Raw genomic sequence first — 16455 nt, forward strand, 5'->3', positions numbered from 1 at the left:
TCACATTCACATTCCTCAGTTTCTTCCCACATTTCTATCCAAGCTCGCCAAGCCATTCCTAACATTATAACTAAAAAAGAAAAAAGCCAGATTAAACTTTACCCAAATAATGCTCAAGAAGTCAAGCTAACTCTTCCTCCATAAATTACTCTTTACTGAATGGAAGTGATCACACACAGGAGAACTCCATCATGGTCCATTACACAGGTGGAACTAGAAACTGGGACTGGAAGGTGGCAAGCACTCACATATTCTACTAGAAGAAAGAAAGAAGATGAAATGTGGTGGAAAGTCCAGAGGAATGTCAACACCTGAGAATTGTAATTGGTGAGCATGAAAACCAAATTTTGAAAAGCAGACCATCCCTGTTCAATTCAATCAAAACAACTGCAGTAATGGGCAGTTATGACCTCCTGCCTTACTAATGTAAGTCCATGACTAAGTACAATTTAGAATGGGCATATTTATGAAACAAGTATATTGTGAGGAAAAACCTACTAGTGATCTTGTGGAACACTCCATTTTGACAGTGTGCGTTAATGACCATGGGTTTATGTCTTGGCTATACAGTGTGGATTTCAGAAAAAGGTAGTATACCAAGACAAACAATGCTCACCACTGAGTAGGATCCTAAACATAAAGGGGGCATGGCACTAAAAGGGAAAAATATATATAGAAAAGATAACTTACTCAGTCATAGTCACACCTAAGTTTGAAGGGTGGCATTCAGCAGAAGGCAGTTTCCTGATGAGGAAAAAACAGCCACATGATGAAAATAGTGGCAAATGAATCTATGAAGTGTAATCCCCATGTTCAACTGAAGAATTTCCTCTCATAGACAACAAAGGTAAAATGTCAGGAAAATGGTAAGGTGCCTGATCTAAGATAACAACACCTGGAACAGGTTTTCAGTGGGAGATAAAGAGGAATATGTCAATCTTATCAACTGCCAATGATGGGGAAAGGTGAAGTACAGAGAACTGTTGCTAAGAAATGCAAAGATAAGAAACTGAAGCACAGAATCAGGCTGTCAATAACAATGAGCACATACATAACACAGAAGTCCATCTAGATCAGTATAGAAATAAAGATGGAAAATTGAAAGAATGAATTTGTCGAAAATGAAGAATGTCCATCATGAGCCATCAAGGTTTTGGGTAGGAAAGAATGATTCAGATAAAGGAGAACATACATGAAATGGAAAAGAATATGTAAAACATCAATGATAAAATATCAAATTGATAATGCTCACAGGAGAAAAGGAATAGGAAATAAGCTTGAAGGAGTAGGTAAAACAAGGAACATGAGGACAAAGATTCAAATTGGAGGAGTGTAAAGGAGTGAAAAATAAGAGTGATATTCCAATCTGGAAGAAGTGTCATCAAATCAGTCAATGTATTCAGAAGGAATACAATAAAAGGAAAATGGTAAAAGATGAAAGTGCAAAGTGTTACTGACAAAAATAGAAAAATTTGGATAGGGCTTTGTGATAACAAGATGTAGTAAAGACAGAAACCTCATGATCAAAAAGTTAGTTGAGGAAATTCATAATATGAGGAACCATGAGCCTAGAAGGGGAAAAGCCCAGATACAAAGACCATTGATAAAAAATATTTCATTACATTGATAAATCACAAAAGAGGAAGACTGAGCAGTCCTAGAAAAATGGATGCAACATGTCTAGACAACCTGGAACCCCTTCCCAAGGACCTGATAAATGCCAGGTATGAAGTCTGATGGTATGAAGGACTGGTAAGCGAGGTTAACAGAGCAGCTTTGGAGTGAGAGGAAGAGGCAATGGGGTGAGGTTTGAAAATGAAGGAGATAAGAAAACCAAGGTTGAATCAACTAATAAGGAATAATCAGAAGGACCTGACCCTGAATGGCATGGATGATCAAAATCACCCTGGTATGAAATAGATACAGAGATGCCAACTATTTCAAATGACTGAGTGTAATAATTGTAGACAGAGCCCTTTATCATTTGCAGCTACTAGGCCTGACCAATGTCTCTAAGCTGTTTATTATTATATTATTATTGTAATTATTATTATTTATTACTGCTATAGATTGCTCATTTATGACTGTGTTTTGTGTATTTAATAAAAAATTTTTAAAAAATTCTTTTGAAATTATGTCTTTTATTTCATTCAGAGTAACAAATATACTGGTAAAACAACACTGAACATGTACAAACAGTAAGCAGAAAAATCCTTTGTGTAAGGACTAGTTTATATCATGTTTATGGCACTTATTGTAATAGTTGTTATCTGCATTGTTTTTACCTTTGTCTTCACCTCAGCCTTTTGTTGGTGAGATGCTGATTTTGTATGTCTTAAACAATTGTTTATCCCGCCATGCGTCACAGAAAAATCAATGTGACAAACTGTACAAAATGCATGACGGTCACTGACTTTTGATGCAATGACCAGATATTTTGCACTATACTCTTTCATAAATTTTGATTCACAATTTTAGTCCTTTTAGATTTGTTAGAAACAAGACAATCTGGTGAACAAGGCCTCTTTTTTTTCCATCTTGTGAACGATCGCATTGGTGTTTCTATGCTGCTTAGAAAACGAGAAATACCTATCTACGTGAGTGCTGGTTGGCTGACAAGCACTGATGACGTAACTATGGATTCCCCCATGTACCCAATATGGAGAAGCACCGCTCTCAAACTATTGGTAATATTTTTTTATTATTTCAAGCACAAACACGATTATCGCAAGTAGCCATTTGGACTATGTCTCTTATTTATTATCAAAATTTATTTGTATCTCACTAGAAATTTTCTTTTCATCCCTTTCAAGCCCTGGGGGAACAATTTATCACTTTATTGTATAGGCCTATATAATATATAATAATTTGGGAGTTGCAATAAGTTGTAATATTTGTCTGTATGAGCGTATAGTCATAATGTATACACCAAAATCGTAATGGTAAGATAGTAAACATAAAAGTACTACTAGTTGGTCCAGTGGATAAGATGTTGAGTAGGCAAAAGGAAATACTTCTTTACCTTGAGGATCCAACCAACATAAGATGCTTCTCTAAGTTGCATACGTGTTTTGAGAAGACTCCAGTTTTGAAGGAGGTAACAAGAGTCAGTCCTCCCATATAAAAGTGTAAATGCAAATTGTGAGCATAAAAAAGATAGCAAAGGCTTAGACCACCAAATGAAATACATATAGTGCCAAAGCAAGGCCAAAAGGCAAGAAATAGAACTGATACACAACCCAGTAGTAGACAAACTGAAGATAGTGGCTGGACTGATGAGAAATAGGAATTTGGAAATAAGCATTAGATACATCTAACTTGATCATACACAGTCCTGGAAAAACAAATACACCTCAGTGTGGAAAAGAACTCCATGGTAAAGCTGGGAAGATAAAAAAAGTGGTTAAATTAGAGCAGATCAATCACAGGATGCCAGTACCTTGTATTCTTGGAGAGAACAAAAATCTGGGCAAGGTTGGCTGGGAGGACTAATAGCTTTCTGTGAAAGAAACGTCTGCACAGCTTTGAATATGTACTGAGTAGTAGTAGTAAAATGAAGAATATCAGAAGGATGAAAAGTCCTTCTGACAAAACTTGGATAACCCAAGGAGAGGTGATGAATTCCCATCACAGGGAAACAAAATCAACCAAACATGCCTCCACTTGACTGGAATATACCAGACAGCCACAGAACTGCTGGTGATAATGAATCTGTTATTGAGACCCACAATGATGTGTTGAACCCATAGTGGTTGAAATTGGCAAAGGACAGGAGAGAGCATTACAGGAAATGGTTATGGGAGAAAGAATGGAATCACAATGAGAAACTGAGCAACCAAAGATGAAAGGAATGAACATTGTCTCACAAACAGATTTCAAATGGAGTTTCAAAGACTCAAACAAATCTCCAAAAACAGAATAACAAAAAAATGAGTCAACTAAAAGTCATGAAAATAAGTAGAAGGTATATGAGCCTGTGACAAAAAAGCATCCCTCCTGATAAGATCCCAAAAGCAAAGAAGTCACGTGTAAAGGGATAGGATTAAGGAAGACAACTGTGCCATGATGGAGGTAATGAGGCAAAGGGTAACCCCAAAATTGGTTCAGATGATCATTAATGTATGTCAGATATAAGTTGTATCACGGAATAGCAGTATAGGTGAGCTGTTAGGTGAAATGAAGGTGAGAAATCTGAGTGTGGGAGAAACTGATAGGATTATCAGGGTCAACAAACTACATCAGCAAAAGTGACTCCAACTGCTGGTATTAAAGAAATGGTTGATCAGCTTGCTGATCAGTCAAAGGAAAATGATAAGAAGCCCATGAAGGGCAAGGTAAATGCTAGCAGCAATGCTCAACTGAGAAATTAATTTCATAACATTTTAAAGGAACAAAAAGGAGCTTACAAGCTCAACAAGGATATCTCTTCCAGTTTTCAACTATAACTACCCCTTACTACTCATGTATTCATCCAATCTTTTCTTAAACTCAGTTACATTTTGTGCCTATATAAATCATTGAAGGCAGCTAATTTCCAAAGTCAATTACCATGCTTGAAAAGTAAAACTGACTAAACTGCAGACAACTCCTATGCTGCCAAAATTTGATGTTATAACCCATTATCCTATTGTTTTTACTGCTAAACACAAAAAGTTATATGGGTATATATTATAAATGCCCTTAATAATCTTAAACACCTCAATCAAATCTCCTCTGACTCTTTTCTTCTACAGAGAAAACAGGTTTAGAGAATTTTGTCTCTCCTCATAGGACAATCACACCATCTCACATATCATTCTAGTGGCTCCTCTGTGAACCTTCTTCAACAACTCAAGGTACCTCCTGAGTAAGGCAGCCCAAAATGGTACACTATACTCTAAATGAGGCCTTACAAGTGACCTATACATAGAAACAATAATATTCTTTGTCTTTTATTCATTATTTCTATAGATGCTACCTAAAATCCATTTAGCCCTACTGCTAACTATAAAATACTGTTTAGATGGCTTAAGTAATTTTTATCATAACATAAGTATTGTTTTCTTTAAATAAAGTATTTCATGTATCTCCGTATAAATTGTACTGATAATTTAAACTGTGAAAACCTACATGCATCACTTTACATTCTGGATAGCTAAACATCATCTGCCACCTTTGATAGAGTTAGTCACCCTACAATCTTGTTGTTATCTGCAAACATCAAAATTTTGTTAGTCATAACAGAGTCAATATCATCAATATAACTCACAAACAGGAGATGACCCAGCAAAGAGCTCTGCAGCACACCACTTGTAACTGTGATACAGTCAAATTTATCTCCATATATTATTACTCTCTAACCAGTTTTCTATCAACTTAATAACATTTCCTACACACACAGATTTAATTTTTGTAATAAGTCATTTGTGAGGCACCTTATCAAATGCTTTCTGAAAATTAAAGTAAACCAAATCCATAGTATGTCCTTCATCAACTTATACAATAATATCTTCAAATAATGTCAAAACATTTGTTGAACAAGACTTTTCATTAGTGAAACCATGATGGCTCTTTGACACTATCTCAAACTGCTTTAAGTGACTCTGCAATGAATCTTTAATCCCACTTTCCAAAACCTTTCCAACTACTGATCATAGACTAACTGTCCTATAATTGTTTATCACTTTCGTTAAATATTGAATTAACATTAGCCAACTTCCAATCTGTTAATACTCTTCCACTACTCAATAACCTACAAAAAATTTAGCTTGCAGTTGAAGATAAAGTATGGACTAAAGTGTAGGAAAGAAAATGAAGGATATCCACAAAAATCCCTCATGATATCTGTGTAGGTCCTCTGAGATCTGATGTAAGGAAGAAAAATAATAGAGAAGGTTAAGTGGAAGACATTGAAATCTGCCTCACCCTTATATACTGTCCAATGGTAAGAAAGGGTGAAGTGATCTAAAGGCCACAGGGGGCAGGACAAGTTACTCTTTCCTTGGAAATACATGGTGAACGAAACAGCAATAGCCTGAATATCAATGGAAAACAAAATGTGGAAAATAGTATACGTAATAATTGAGGACAAGGTGAAAAAGAACTAGGTGACAGGAATAAAGAACACAAGCCTGAGAAAATCCAAGAGGATCACATTAGGCCTAGGAAAATCCCCAGATTTTATATGGGAGTGATCAGCAAACTTGAGAGGTGGAAAAAGATGAATAAAGTTCTCATCATCAGCAAAGGCTCAGCAGTTGCAGAAAAAGTCATGGTGAAGTCCAGGGAGAAAGGTTGGACTCTGGAACCTTCAACCTCCAAGCTCATGACATCAGTTAAATCCATCATAAGGACCCACACACCTGAGACCAGTGATGAATGCTAATTACTGGTGCAAACCCCAAAGTGGTAAGATTAACTTCAGAATACATTGCACAGAAAAGTTTCACAAAACATGATTGCAGAAGTAAATCAACTTAAATGAAATAATAAATTCAAAAAATGCGATGGTTGCACAAATCAAATGAAGTTGAAAATGAACCATTATATAAGGAAAATGAAGTCAAATATGTAATGATAAATAAAAAAGCATGTCTGAACACAAATACTGCCAAATGAAAAGTGAAGGTTTGATAAAGAAGTGTAGGGGGAGTCAGATGCATCATGTGTGATGCTATGCCACTATTGGGTAATAAATGATATATGATGATTCACATGAAAAACATGTTGGAATGTACTATTCTAACAATGGGAGAGTGCAAGGCTTGAGTCATGCCAAAAGAAAAAGTTTGCATCTAAATGGAGGCACTTAACAAGAATAACTAATCTTGTGAATGGAGGTAAGTACTGCATTAGATTATTAAGATTTCCTAAAACAGGAGAGGTTACAGTTAAGAAAGTTTGGTTTTTCTTCAAAGGTGAATTACTTATGGAATAAGTTGCTATTATCAGATGTCAACACTAAGGAGAAGTTTAGTCAGAAAATCAATTATTTCCTGAAAACAAAAAAAAGGTTTAAATGTTTTACTTTTCTCAAGGATAGCTGAGCAAAAATAGCTTTGAAGAGTCATATGTTTCCTTGTTGTCCATTTTCAGAACATGTAGATTTATCTGCACTATGAAATTCATTCAAACTTTTATTTGCAAATCGAGCTTGCTGGTGCTAAATGACTGATTGAAATACCTGCAACCTCAATTTATATAAATGTAATCCAACATTTCATTTACACCATATTATCACATGTCTTCCTATATGCATTTATGTCTCATGCTCTTAAGTGTCAAGCATTTACATGTCTTATATTTAAATGTTTTAATGTTGTTACCAAAATAAGAAATACCTTCCTAAGTGATTTAAAAATGTTTTAATTACAAATTATTTCATTTAGTAATAAAAGATCTCAATCTGTACTCTGACATGAAAATTTTAATGATGAGAAATAAAAATTATTAAAATCCTGTATGCACTTTTAAGTTTCCAGATACAAATAGTAATTTGTTAAGGACTGTTGTTTCAAAACAAATTCTATATTGAAACGTAAAGACTACAAACATTTTATGTTGTAGTAAGAAAATGAAATTAAGTTATTTTAATTACTAACTTACTGAATAAACTAACCTGTAACTAAAGCAGTATGTTCATCTCCACAAGCCACTTGTAGTATGGGGTCATCTCTAATCCAAAACTTTCCTGGGATATTATCTGCAAATCTGCTTTTGCCAAAAGTAAATACTGCTCCAGTATCTATAATAAAAACAAAAACAAAGGATTAATTGATTTATCATATTTAAAGCTATACAAGTGGATATCTCCACTGTGTCTACTGTGAGTACTAAATCCAAATTTTCAGCATTATCAGCCCTTGAGCTAAGAGCTGAGCCACCAGGAGATAAAATAATTAATATTCTCTTCTGAGAAATTATCTGTAACCAGAGAATAAAATGATAGAGAGAAAAGCTAATCAATTAGTGATATTTGTAAATGGATTAACTGATATTCCCATCAACCAATTAGCACAAATTATGGTCTACACAAGCAAAAGAAAACAGTAACTACTGCCAGCTAACTGCCTTTATTCTAGTTAGCAGTTCAAAAAAAAAAGTAAAAGAAATGTTGGCCAGTCAATTTCCCTCTACTCAGCAGCTCAAAACAAAAGAAAACAACAAACTAAATTAGAAACAGGTGCTGCTAGCCAGTTGCCTTTCATCTAGTTCACAGTTCAAAAGTAATGACAGTATCAGATAATCTTAGACGTTTCACCATAACAAAGACAGGGCAAGTAAGCTTGACAGAAATGAGAATTGATCCTGGAACCATCAAATCATAGGCACCATCATTAACAACCAAAACCTGAACAAACTTGAAGTAAAAAACAACTTATAAGGCTAAAATTGGGCAGAGCACAGCTGGCCCATTATGCAGCTTAGAGATTAATAATAATATTTCAATCACTTGGACATTTGGAATAATAAAATGTCATAATTGTAAGATAACTCAATTTCAATTATTTGATAATTTTAATCACAATTGATTTACTTATCATTTAAATAAATCTGTTTCTAGAATAACTATAGTATCTATGAATTGGTCACAAAACAATAATCTATTATTTTACATGGAGTATCCATGTAGTATACATGTAATTGAGTAACTCATTCAAACGATCCATAAATTTGGCTAAGGTCTCAGTATTTTCTTTTACTAAATGTTGCTGAGGGAACTTTCTCACGTATAAGAATAAGTCAGTTAGGTAAAAAAATATCTAGAGGTTAACATCAAGTAAAACCAAGTCCACAAATGATAACACAGTCTAAACGGTCGAGTGAAGAACAGTAGAAAATGGGTTATTTTTTAAAATAATCTAGTGTATTTGAACTTTGTATTTAAAGATTCAGTGATATGAACACTACTGTTTCTGTATTGTGTATTTCCAATATTTGTGCATTAACAAAACAAGAAAAACTTTTCTACAGGAGGACATTTAATTTTCTCAAGGAAATTATTCTTTCAACTTTTAACTTGATGTTTTTTCAAGATAAGGTCTTTTAATAATTCCTTGTAACTTGTTTGCATTTTCATCATTGACCTCAACAATATTTTCTTCTCAAATTAAATGAGACAATAACACATATTTGCTAGCTCTAATACAGCAACAATTTGCCCAGCAGAGCCTAACCTGGTATAAAAAGACGATTTGCCATTAGTCAAGCACACTTTCTAACTCCATTCTCTACATTTTGGATTTTTAACAAAAGTTTTCATCAGCCTTCACCTCATCTCAGCCCAACATTTCACAAATGTTTGCTTATCTTATGCAATACTTCAAATATTTTCAACAAAGCAGCTATCAATGCTTGATAGTTACTATGGCCCTTAACAGGAAGACTGCTTAATGATAAGGCTGTTCCTTCGAACTGGGCAAAAGATAAAAAGCTTGTTGTTTACTGTTCTATCTAATTATTATAGAATATTGTTTTTAACTGAACCTGATACACTATGCACAGTAATTTTTAACATAATGTATGGATTTCTCAACTGGTCAATGTTGTTGAACTAGCCAGCTAAATACTGAAAGTCAATTAGGAGGAGGTACAGTTGGAATAGCCCAGAAAGTTTCTGCAGTCACAGGTGAAAAAGCAGCATTAGTAATCAGTGTACACAAGTTGAAATTTCTCTTATTCAATATTTCATACTTAACAATGTTTGGGGTTGAAATTCTCTAACAGATGTGGAGAAAGAGAGGTATGGTTGGCTGGTTTGGTCCTTTTATTTATAAATTCATTTTCCAGATGTTTTATTATATTACTAACATTCTTCTTTACTTCTTTGATATATTTTTGTACCTCTTCAAGTTAGTTATTGCACCCTTTGCACAGTATAGATGGCATTATGTATTTTGTTGTGCTTCTTCAATTTTAATATTAATCTTTCTGCACTTCATAAATATATAGCACAAGAGTGTACCATGTTTACTACTCTCTAAGGTAATGTGCAAATTTTATTTACTGTATTTTTCATCATTTTCAGTTGTGATACAGAGAGGTATTGATGTAAGTTATGCAACCGTCCTTTTTGATATTGTGCATATTAAGTATTCATAATTGTCTGTTTTCTTCATTCACTTGTTAGAAACATAACTTTTTAATTACAAAAACAGTATTTCTCTTGTGTGAAACCAACTAATAGCTAGATATATTCACATCATTTGTGCATGGAATCACTCACTGAATGTGGTGTTGGGGGAAAAATGTCCCTTTCAGTGTGATTTTGTTTTCATACAGAAGGCTAGGCTTGGCCTTGGAGCTTTTAATCTTTGCAGACTTCCAGATTTTAGCAAAATTATTATTTTAAACATGTTAGATTTTAAGCATAAGTTAATGTAAGTAAAAGTTAGCAGACTTCTGAGTTCAAGAATATAGATTCTTGGCTAGAATACCTTATAAAATGTTTACTTTTAAGACTCTAAGGGTTTTTAAGAGTTATTGTAGTTAGGTATATTGTTGCCTTAAAAATGTGCAGTTTTAACATACTGTTGGATTATCATAGATATGAATGTTGAGGAAGTCAAGAGTTTCTTTGGCTTCAAAAGAATTTAAGAATTTATGTATGTTTTAGTAAAATTCAAATTGATTTGGATTTACTTTATTTCATTTACAGTTACAAGTCTGGGATTTTTAAGTTATTATTTTTCTGTACTTCATTATATGTAGTTTAACTACACATTTTTTTTCATTAGAACTAAGAAAATTTTCTCATACATCATTTATTAGTTCAACAAATATCCATTGGAAAAACCCTTTTGTTCTTTTTAATTATTGCATTGTTTTGTGATTTTATATTTAATAAATGTTCTTAAGATTTGATTACTCTTCAATTTTTGATGATGAACTTGGTTCAAATTCAAACAGTAGTATGCTCCATAGTTTGGTATCTTGATGTCTCCAGTCAGAAGGCCTTAACTGACTATGCTGTAGTAAATCCAAGAGCTAAAAAATATCACATATGTCCTTTGTTGTTTTTTAACTGTCACAAACCTTGTGTACATTTTCCAATAGCAATTTTTATCTTATTTTCAATCAAATTAATTTTCAAGAGTTCTTCCATAACTCTTTATGCTCTTTTATTTTAGCTTATCTCTTAAATTCCTGTCTTTTTTTTTTCCAATTTCCTATTTCTTTCTTCTTCTTCTCTTAATCTTTGGTATGTTTCTTTTCTGTCTTGCTTTAATTTTTTCTTTCTTCAAGATATTCTATTAATTTTCTGTCTCTTTCTTGCTGGTCTTCTAGCTTTTCTTTCCATGTTTCATCATTTCTAACAATTTTCCTTACTTGCTTCATAAATGTGAAATTATCTTGAAATCTGTTCCAGATTCTCTTTTATTTTTATCAAAATAATCTTACTTCAGTGTTGTAATGGATTTTATAATTTGATGTGCTGTTTTTTGATTATTGATATAAGTAATACAAAGCCCAGCTTATTTACTAACAATGAAAGAGATTTATTTTTTGACCGTAACACAAGTTTTACATATTACAGTTTAACTCACAAATAAAGCTAAACAGTCACTTGCAAAATCTCTTTCTTGTTGAAAAACAAATTAAAATTTGCAGCATTAAACTGTCCTACTAGTTAACCCACCGACTGACTACTTACCGACTCACTGGTTAACTCTCCAGTGTTTTTCTATTATATTTGTTTTTTTCAAGTTTCAAGAAACTTCTTTTGTAAAGTATTGCAGTTCATAAAAGAGTAACCAAAATGACTAACCCTAAGCAAATACTGTTTTTTGCTGTCATATACCTATCTAGAAAAAGTTTAAATGAATTTAACCCACAGTACTAAACTATTGGACATAAAGTTACGTATGTTTATGATTTTAATGAAAAAGTAAATTCCTTTTATTGCGAGATAAAAAAATGTTATATGTATTTTATTGAACAACTGCAAAATGACCTGTAACTACAACAGTATATTCATTCTCACCAGCCACTTGTAATAGAAGGTCATTTCCAATTCAAAACTTTCATAGAATGTCTTCTGGTAAGTAAACACATTAAGATTAAAAGCAGTTAAAAAACCAAAAATCTTAGGCTTTAAATGTAAGTGGAATATCATAATGTGAGCAACTCTCTCTTTTTCTCATTTGTGATAGCTCAACAGAACTGGAAAAGTGCTAGTGTAAAAAATTCTAGAAAGCTACATACAAGAGACTTTGCAAAATAAGTTAATAACATATATAATAAAATAAAGCAAACATAGATTTACTAAAGAAAAATCTTGCCCCCCTAATCTGTTAAATCTTTCTTGGGATGTTACTTTTTATCTAGGTGATGGAAATGGTGTGCACTTTGTATGGTATATTTTAACAAAGTTTTTGATGAGGTTCCATAGAGAAGATTAGCTAAGAAAAGCTCATCACTGTATATAAAACTAGTTAGTTGAGTTATATGGTTAAAGAAAGCAAAATATTGTTATTAACAGAGTCCAGTCAAAGTGGTATTTTGTTACTAATGGTGTATCTCAGGTGTTGTGTTTTTGTGTTTGAGCTTTTACTTTTTCTTACTTACATTTACACTAATGATGCTGAGGAATGATTTTGTATGAGTATTGGTAAAATGGACAAATAACTGGCAATTTATACTTAACTGCACTGCATTTTGAAGTGAATACAGAGTAAAGCAAGTAAATTAAGTTATTCAGATCATAAAGTTAATGCTGATTGAAACTCACTGAATATTGGTATAGTAATTGATAAGTCAATCAAGCTATTATGACAATGCTGTGTTGTTAATAGTAATGATAACAGAATTTTAGGATATATTTATTGACATAATTATTACATGGTTTAGCCTCACTTGAAATATTGTCAGAGGAACTTATCTATTAAAAGATATTGACTTATTGAAAAGGGTTCAGATGAGGGCTACTAAAAGGATTCTGGGAGAATAACATATTTTTTTAAATTATGTTCTCTTGCATAAAAGAAGGATAAGAGGTGATTTCATTGAAATTTACAAATTTATCCAGTGGACTAACAGGATTAAAGCCTCTAATAGGTGAGAGGGCACAATTGAGTTTTATTTCTTGAACATGGTGATTAGCTTAATGAATGAGTTAAGAAAGGAATTAATTATTGATTTCCTGAATTTTTTTTCTTGAGAGTAAGTGTGCAAAGACACCTTGAACAACCAAATAATTTCTTATTTTTCATATGTATTATGCCTCTTTTTCTTTCTATGCAAAACAGATACAAGAGCATGATGTTTATTATCCATTTTTTTCTAACTTCATAATGATAGTTATAGTTATAAATTCACAACAATTTTTCATTAATGAGTCTTGAAATTAAATATGTGCACACATATTAATATAATAATAATATTACAATCACTTGGTATCATTCATTAAATATTATACTTACAGTTTGTATTTGTATTCTTAATCTACTGAAAACACTGAAATCATGGGAATGCATGCATTACAATTTCAAAGTCAAGTTTAACCAAGATGTCAAACAGTAAATTTAAAGATGTTAGACGGGCTACTGGATAGGTACATTACGCTTTAATTGTTACTTTTGGATTAGACTTGGACTTATGTACGCAAACTTCTGGAGTTACGTGAACACTATTATCGGTTTTATACAAACATTTGCACTACACTCTACATTAGACTACTGTAAACTGGCTCACTGCACTTTTATTTACGTTTTGTTTTCACAAATTCAATGCTGCTTTATGAAAACTATGTTGCTTAAACTTAAAGGTTAAACTAACAATTATTTATAATTAAGTGGTAATACTGCTTTGGAACTGTTCAAATGTTGTTTACCTGGAACTTCATCCTCATCAGTCGTTGCCATGTTTACAAACAATCGCCCTCTACTAGAGGTACAAAATTTTATGATTAAAAAAAAAATCGCTAAATATGTATTAACACTAGAAATAAAGATATTTTTCAAAACTGTTATTCGAATAAACAACATAAACAAATTCTCCATGACGTTTATTTCCGATTGGAAGGTTTTTAATGAACAAAGTTTTTTTTAAAACCTTAATGCTATTCATCTGTTATCTTAACTAGAATATCGAAGTGTTCAAATCTAATATTAAAATCACATTCCACGGCATTCTATGAAAAAACGTGAGTTGTTAACAGATAGAAGAATAATAATGTTCTAACGTCCTTTGCCAGATATGCCTGATAGTGTAATTAATGTAACCGTTCAGACAGAAGGTATTTCTATTTATTAACGACAAGAGATTGCTGTACTTTATTGATTTTGTCCTTGGATGGTAAAAGTTTTCTTAATTGAAAAAGAGTTCATATAGACACAACTAAGGTGTATTTGAAAAAGGCTTTATTAAATAATTTAAAATGAATAACAAGGAGTTACTACCTAAATAAAGGAGTGTCATAGTTACCAAACATTGCTGATCATTTTAAAAGGACCAACTTAAACGTAATTAAGTAATATCCTGTTTAAGATCCATAACAATAAGCAAAATTAGTAACTGCCTCACATAGCAGTTTTGAATTGAAAAATTTGAAGGAAATATCCAAAGGATATTTTTTTTTTGGAATTGGGTACAGACCAAAGAAGAGGCCTTTATAAAAGGTTCTCTTACCCAGATGATCCATATGAAATGCTGTATTCGTTAACATGTATCTAATTCATAGATGCCATATATGATTAAGTTAAATTCGCAGATCAGCAATTAAAGACACTATTTGGAAATTACAAGATCATCAGATTGAGTAGTATTTAAACATCCTCTCCTTGTGACAGTAGTCTGGAAGAACTTAAAGGATTATTCATAGAACTACACACATGGAGTGGAAGAAATAAACCAAAAGAAAAGAGACATTTTAAATATAGCTTGACAGGACACATCACTAGGAAAAGCAGACAAAGTTCTTTATGTAATAAAAATTCATTCCAAAAGACACCTGTGAAAAGGAATGTTATTAATATTGGAAACTTTGTCATTGCAGCAAAGATATTAAAACTCAACAGCAGTTAATGCATCAAGATTAGAATAATCTACTGATAACTGTTCGAGTTGTACCACATCAAATAAAGGTTGATCAGACACTGAAATATAAAGAATCAGTTGGACTTATAGTGCTGAGATCATCTCGGAATATCCCCATTTCACAAAAAAATTAGATATGAAGTTCATTATTTAAAGAAACTAATCTACGAGTGTATGACATTATTGATGGATAAACATTGTATATTTTTAACTGACACTGGTTCTGCATCTACAATTGTTCAGCCCGACGTGATAGTTATAGGTGTAACATTGCTTCAAATAGCTTCAAAATCTAAAACCAAAAGAAATCTTGTGTACTACTTGGCAATTACTGCAACAGAAATTGATTTTCCAGTGCAAATAAGAAAGGCAGCCATTGTACCATCAAGAAATTAAATATTCACTAGTATTACTTGTTAGAAAAATATTTACATGTAATAGTTTGCCCGTAGAAAACCAAAAACTCCATCAGTTCTAATGGATTAATAGTTGGAAAAGCTCTTTGAATCAGAAGAATAAAACTTTCATCATTAGGACCATGAACATGATCATAAAATTCAAGTCTGAATGGAGCATTTCAAGATATGGAGATTTTCCCGGAACAGACCAATAGTGAACAAAAAAAGAAAGTGTCTAAAGACACATAAAATTTAATGCATTCAAAATCGATCAGTTCTAAGAAACTTGAATGAAGTAACATAATTTTTGTATAGTCTTATCATTGTTATTTTGTAAAATCGTCCTCTGACATAGCTTATCCTGAACACCAATTATTTGAAAAATCAAGATGATTTTGTCATATTGTGCTAATTGTGAAATCACACGCAAAGAAATTATTTAGCACTATTCTTATATTAACCTACTCAATTCTTGAATATTCTACTGCTATAAGAAAACACACACAAACGCACTTGAAGATCCATACATTTTAGAAACAGATTCCAGTCGTTTTACGGTGGGAGCAATGCTATACAGACACTACACAGAAAATAGGATGAAATAGCCATAGCGAGAAATTAATGCCACAAAAAGGAGACTTTCTATTACTCACAAAGAAATACTAAGTGTCGTTTGAGCTCTAAGTTCTTTTCATAATTATGTATATTGACGCTTACTAACACTCTGACCAGATCATAAAAACAATGAAGAGAATGACAATTTTTGTAATTCAGAAGGCCAAATGACAAATTGGCTTCAGAAAATTCTGGAGTGCCCTGGATTGAATTATTGTAATGGTAATGCATTATCCCAAAGACTGTACATTACTGGAAAATATAAGCACTGCAAAAGACGAGAGCACAAGCTAGTAAAGATAAGCACATGTAAATACAATATAATATAATTTAAGTTGTGGCATCCAATGAAGATGCTAGAAGGAAAGATTCTAGTTTGAAAACAATATTTAATTGGTTAAAAATTAAGAATAACAGAGAAACCGGT

The 16455-nt window shown here is 32.4% G+C and overlaps 1 protein-coding gene across 1 annotated transcript in view; it reads right to left on the reverse strand.

The window, feature by feature from the left end:
* LOC143257542 (X-linked retinitis pigmentosa GTPase regulator-like) overlaps positions 1-13872 on the reverse strand; it is a 121010-nt gene extending 107138 nt beyond the window's left edge. The window contains exons 1-2 of the mRNA XM_076516364.1: positions 13811-13872; positions 7598-7723 (exon numbers count right to left, since the gene is read on the reverse strand). Of these exons, the coding sequence (XP_076372479.1) occupies positions 7598-7723; positions 13811-13841 (157 nt within the window). The 5' untranslated portion in view covers positions 13842-13872. The remainder of the gene's footprint in view (positions 1-7597; positions 7724-13810) is intronic.
* Between the last annotated feature and the right edge of the window lie 2583 nt (positions 13873-16455).

Source organism: Tachypleus tridentatus, chromosome 7, assembly GCF_004210375.1.
Source record: "Tachypleus tridentatus isolate NWPU-2018 chromosome 7, ASM421037v1, whole genome shotgun sequence".
Classification (NCBI taxonomy): domain Eukaryota; kingdom Metazoa; phylum Arthropoda; class Merostomata; order Xiphosura; family Limulidae; genus Tachypleus; species Tachypleus tridentatus.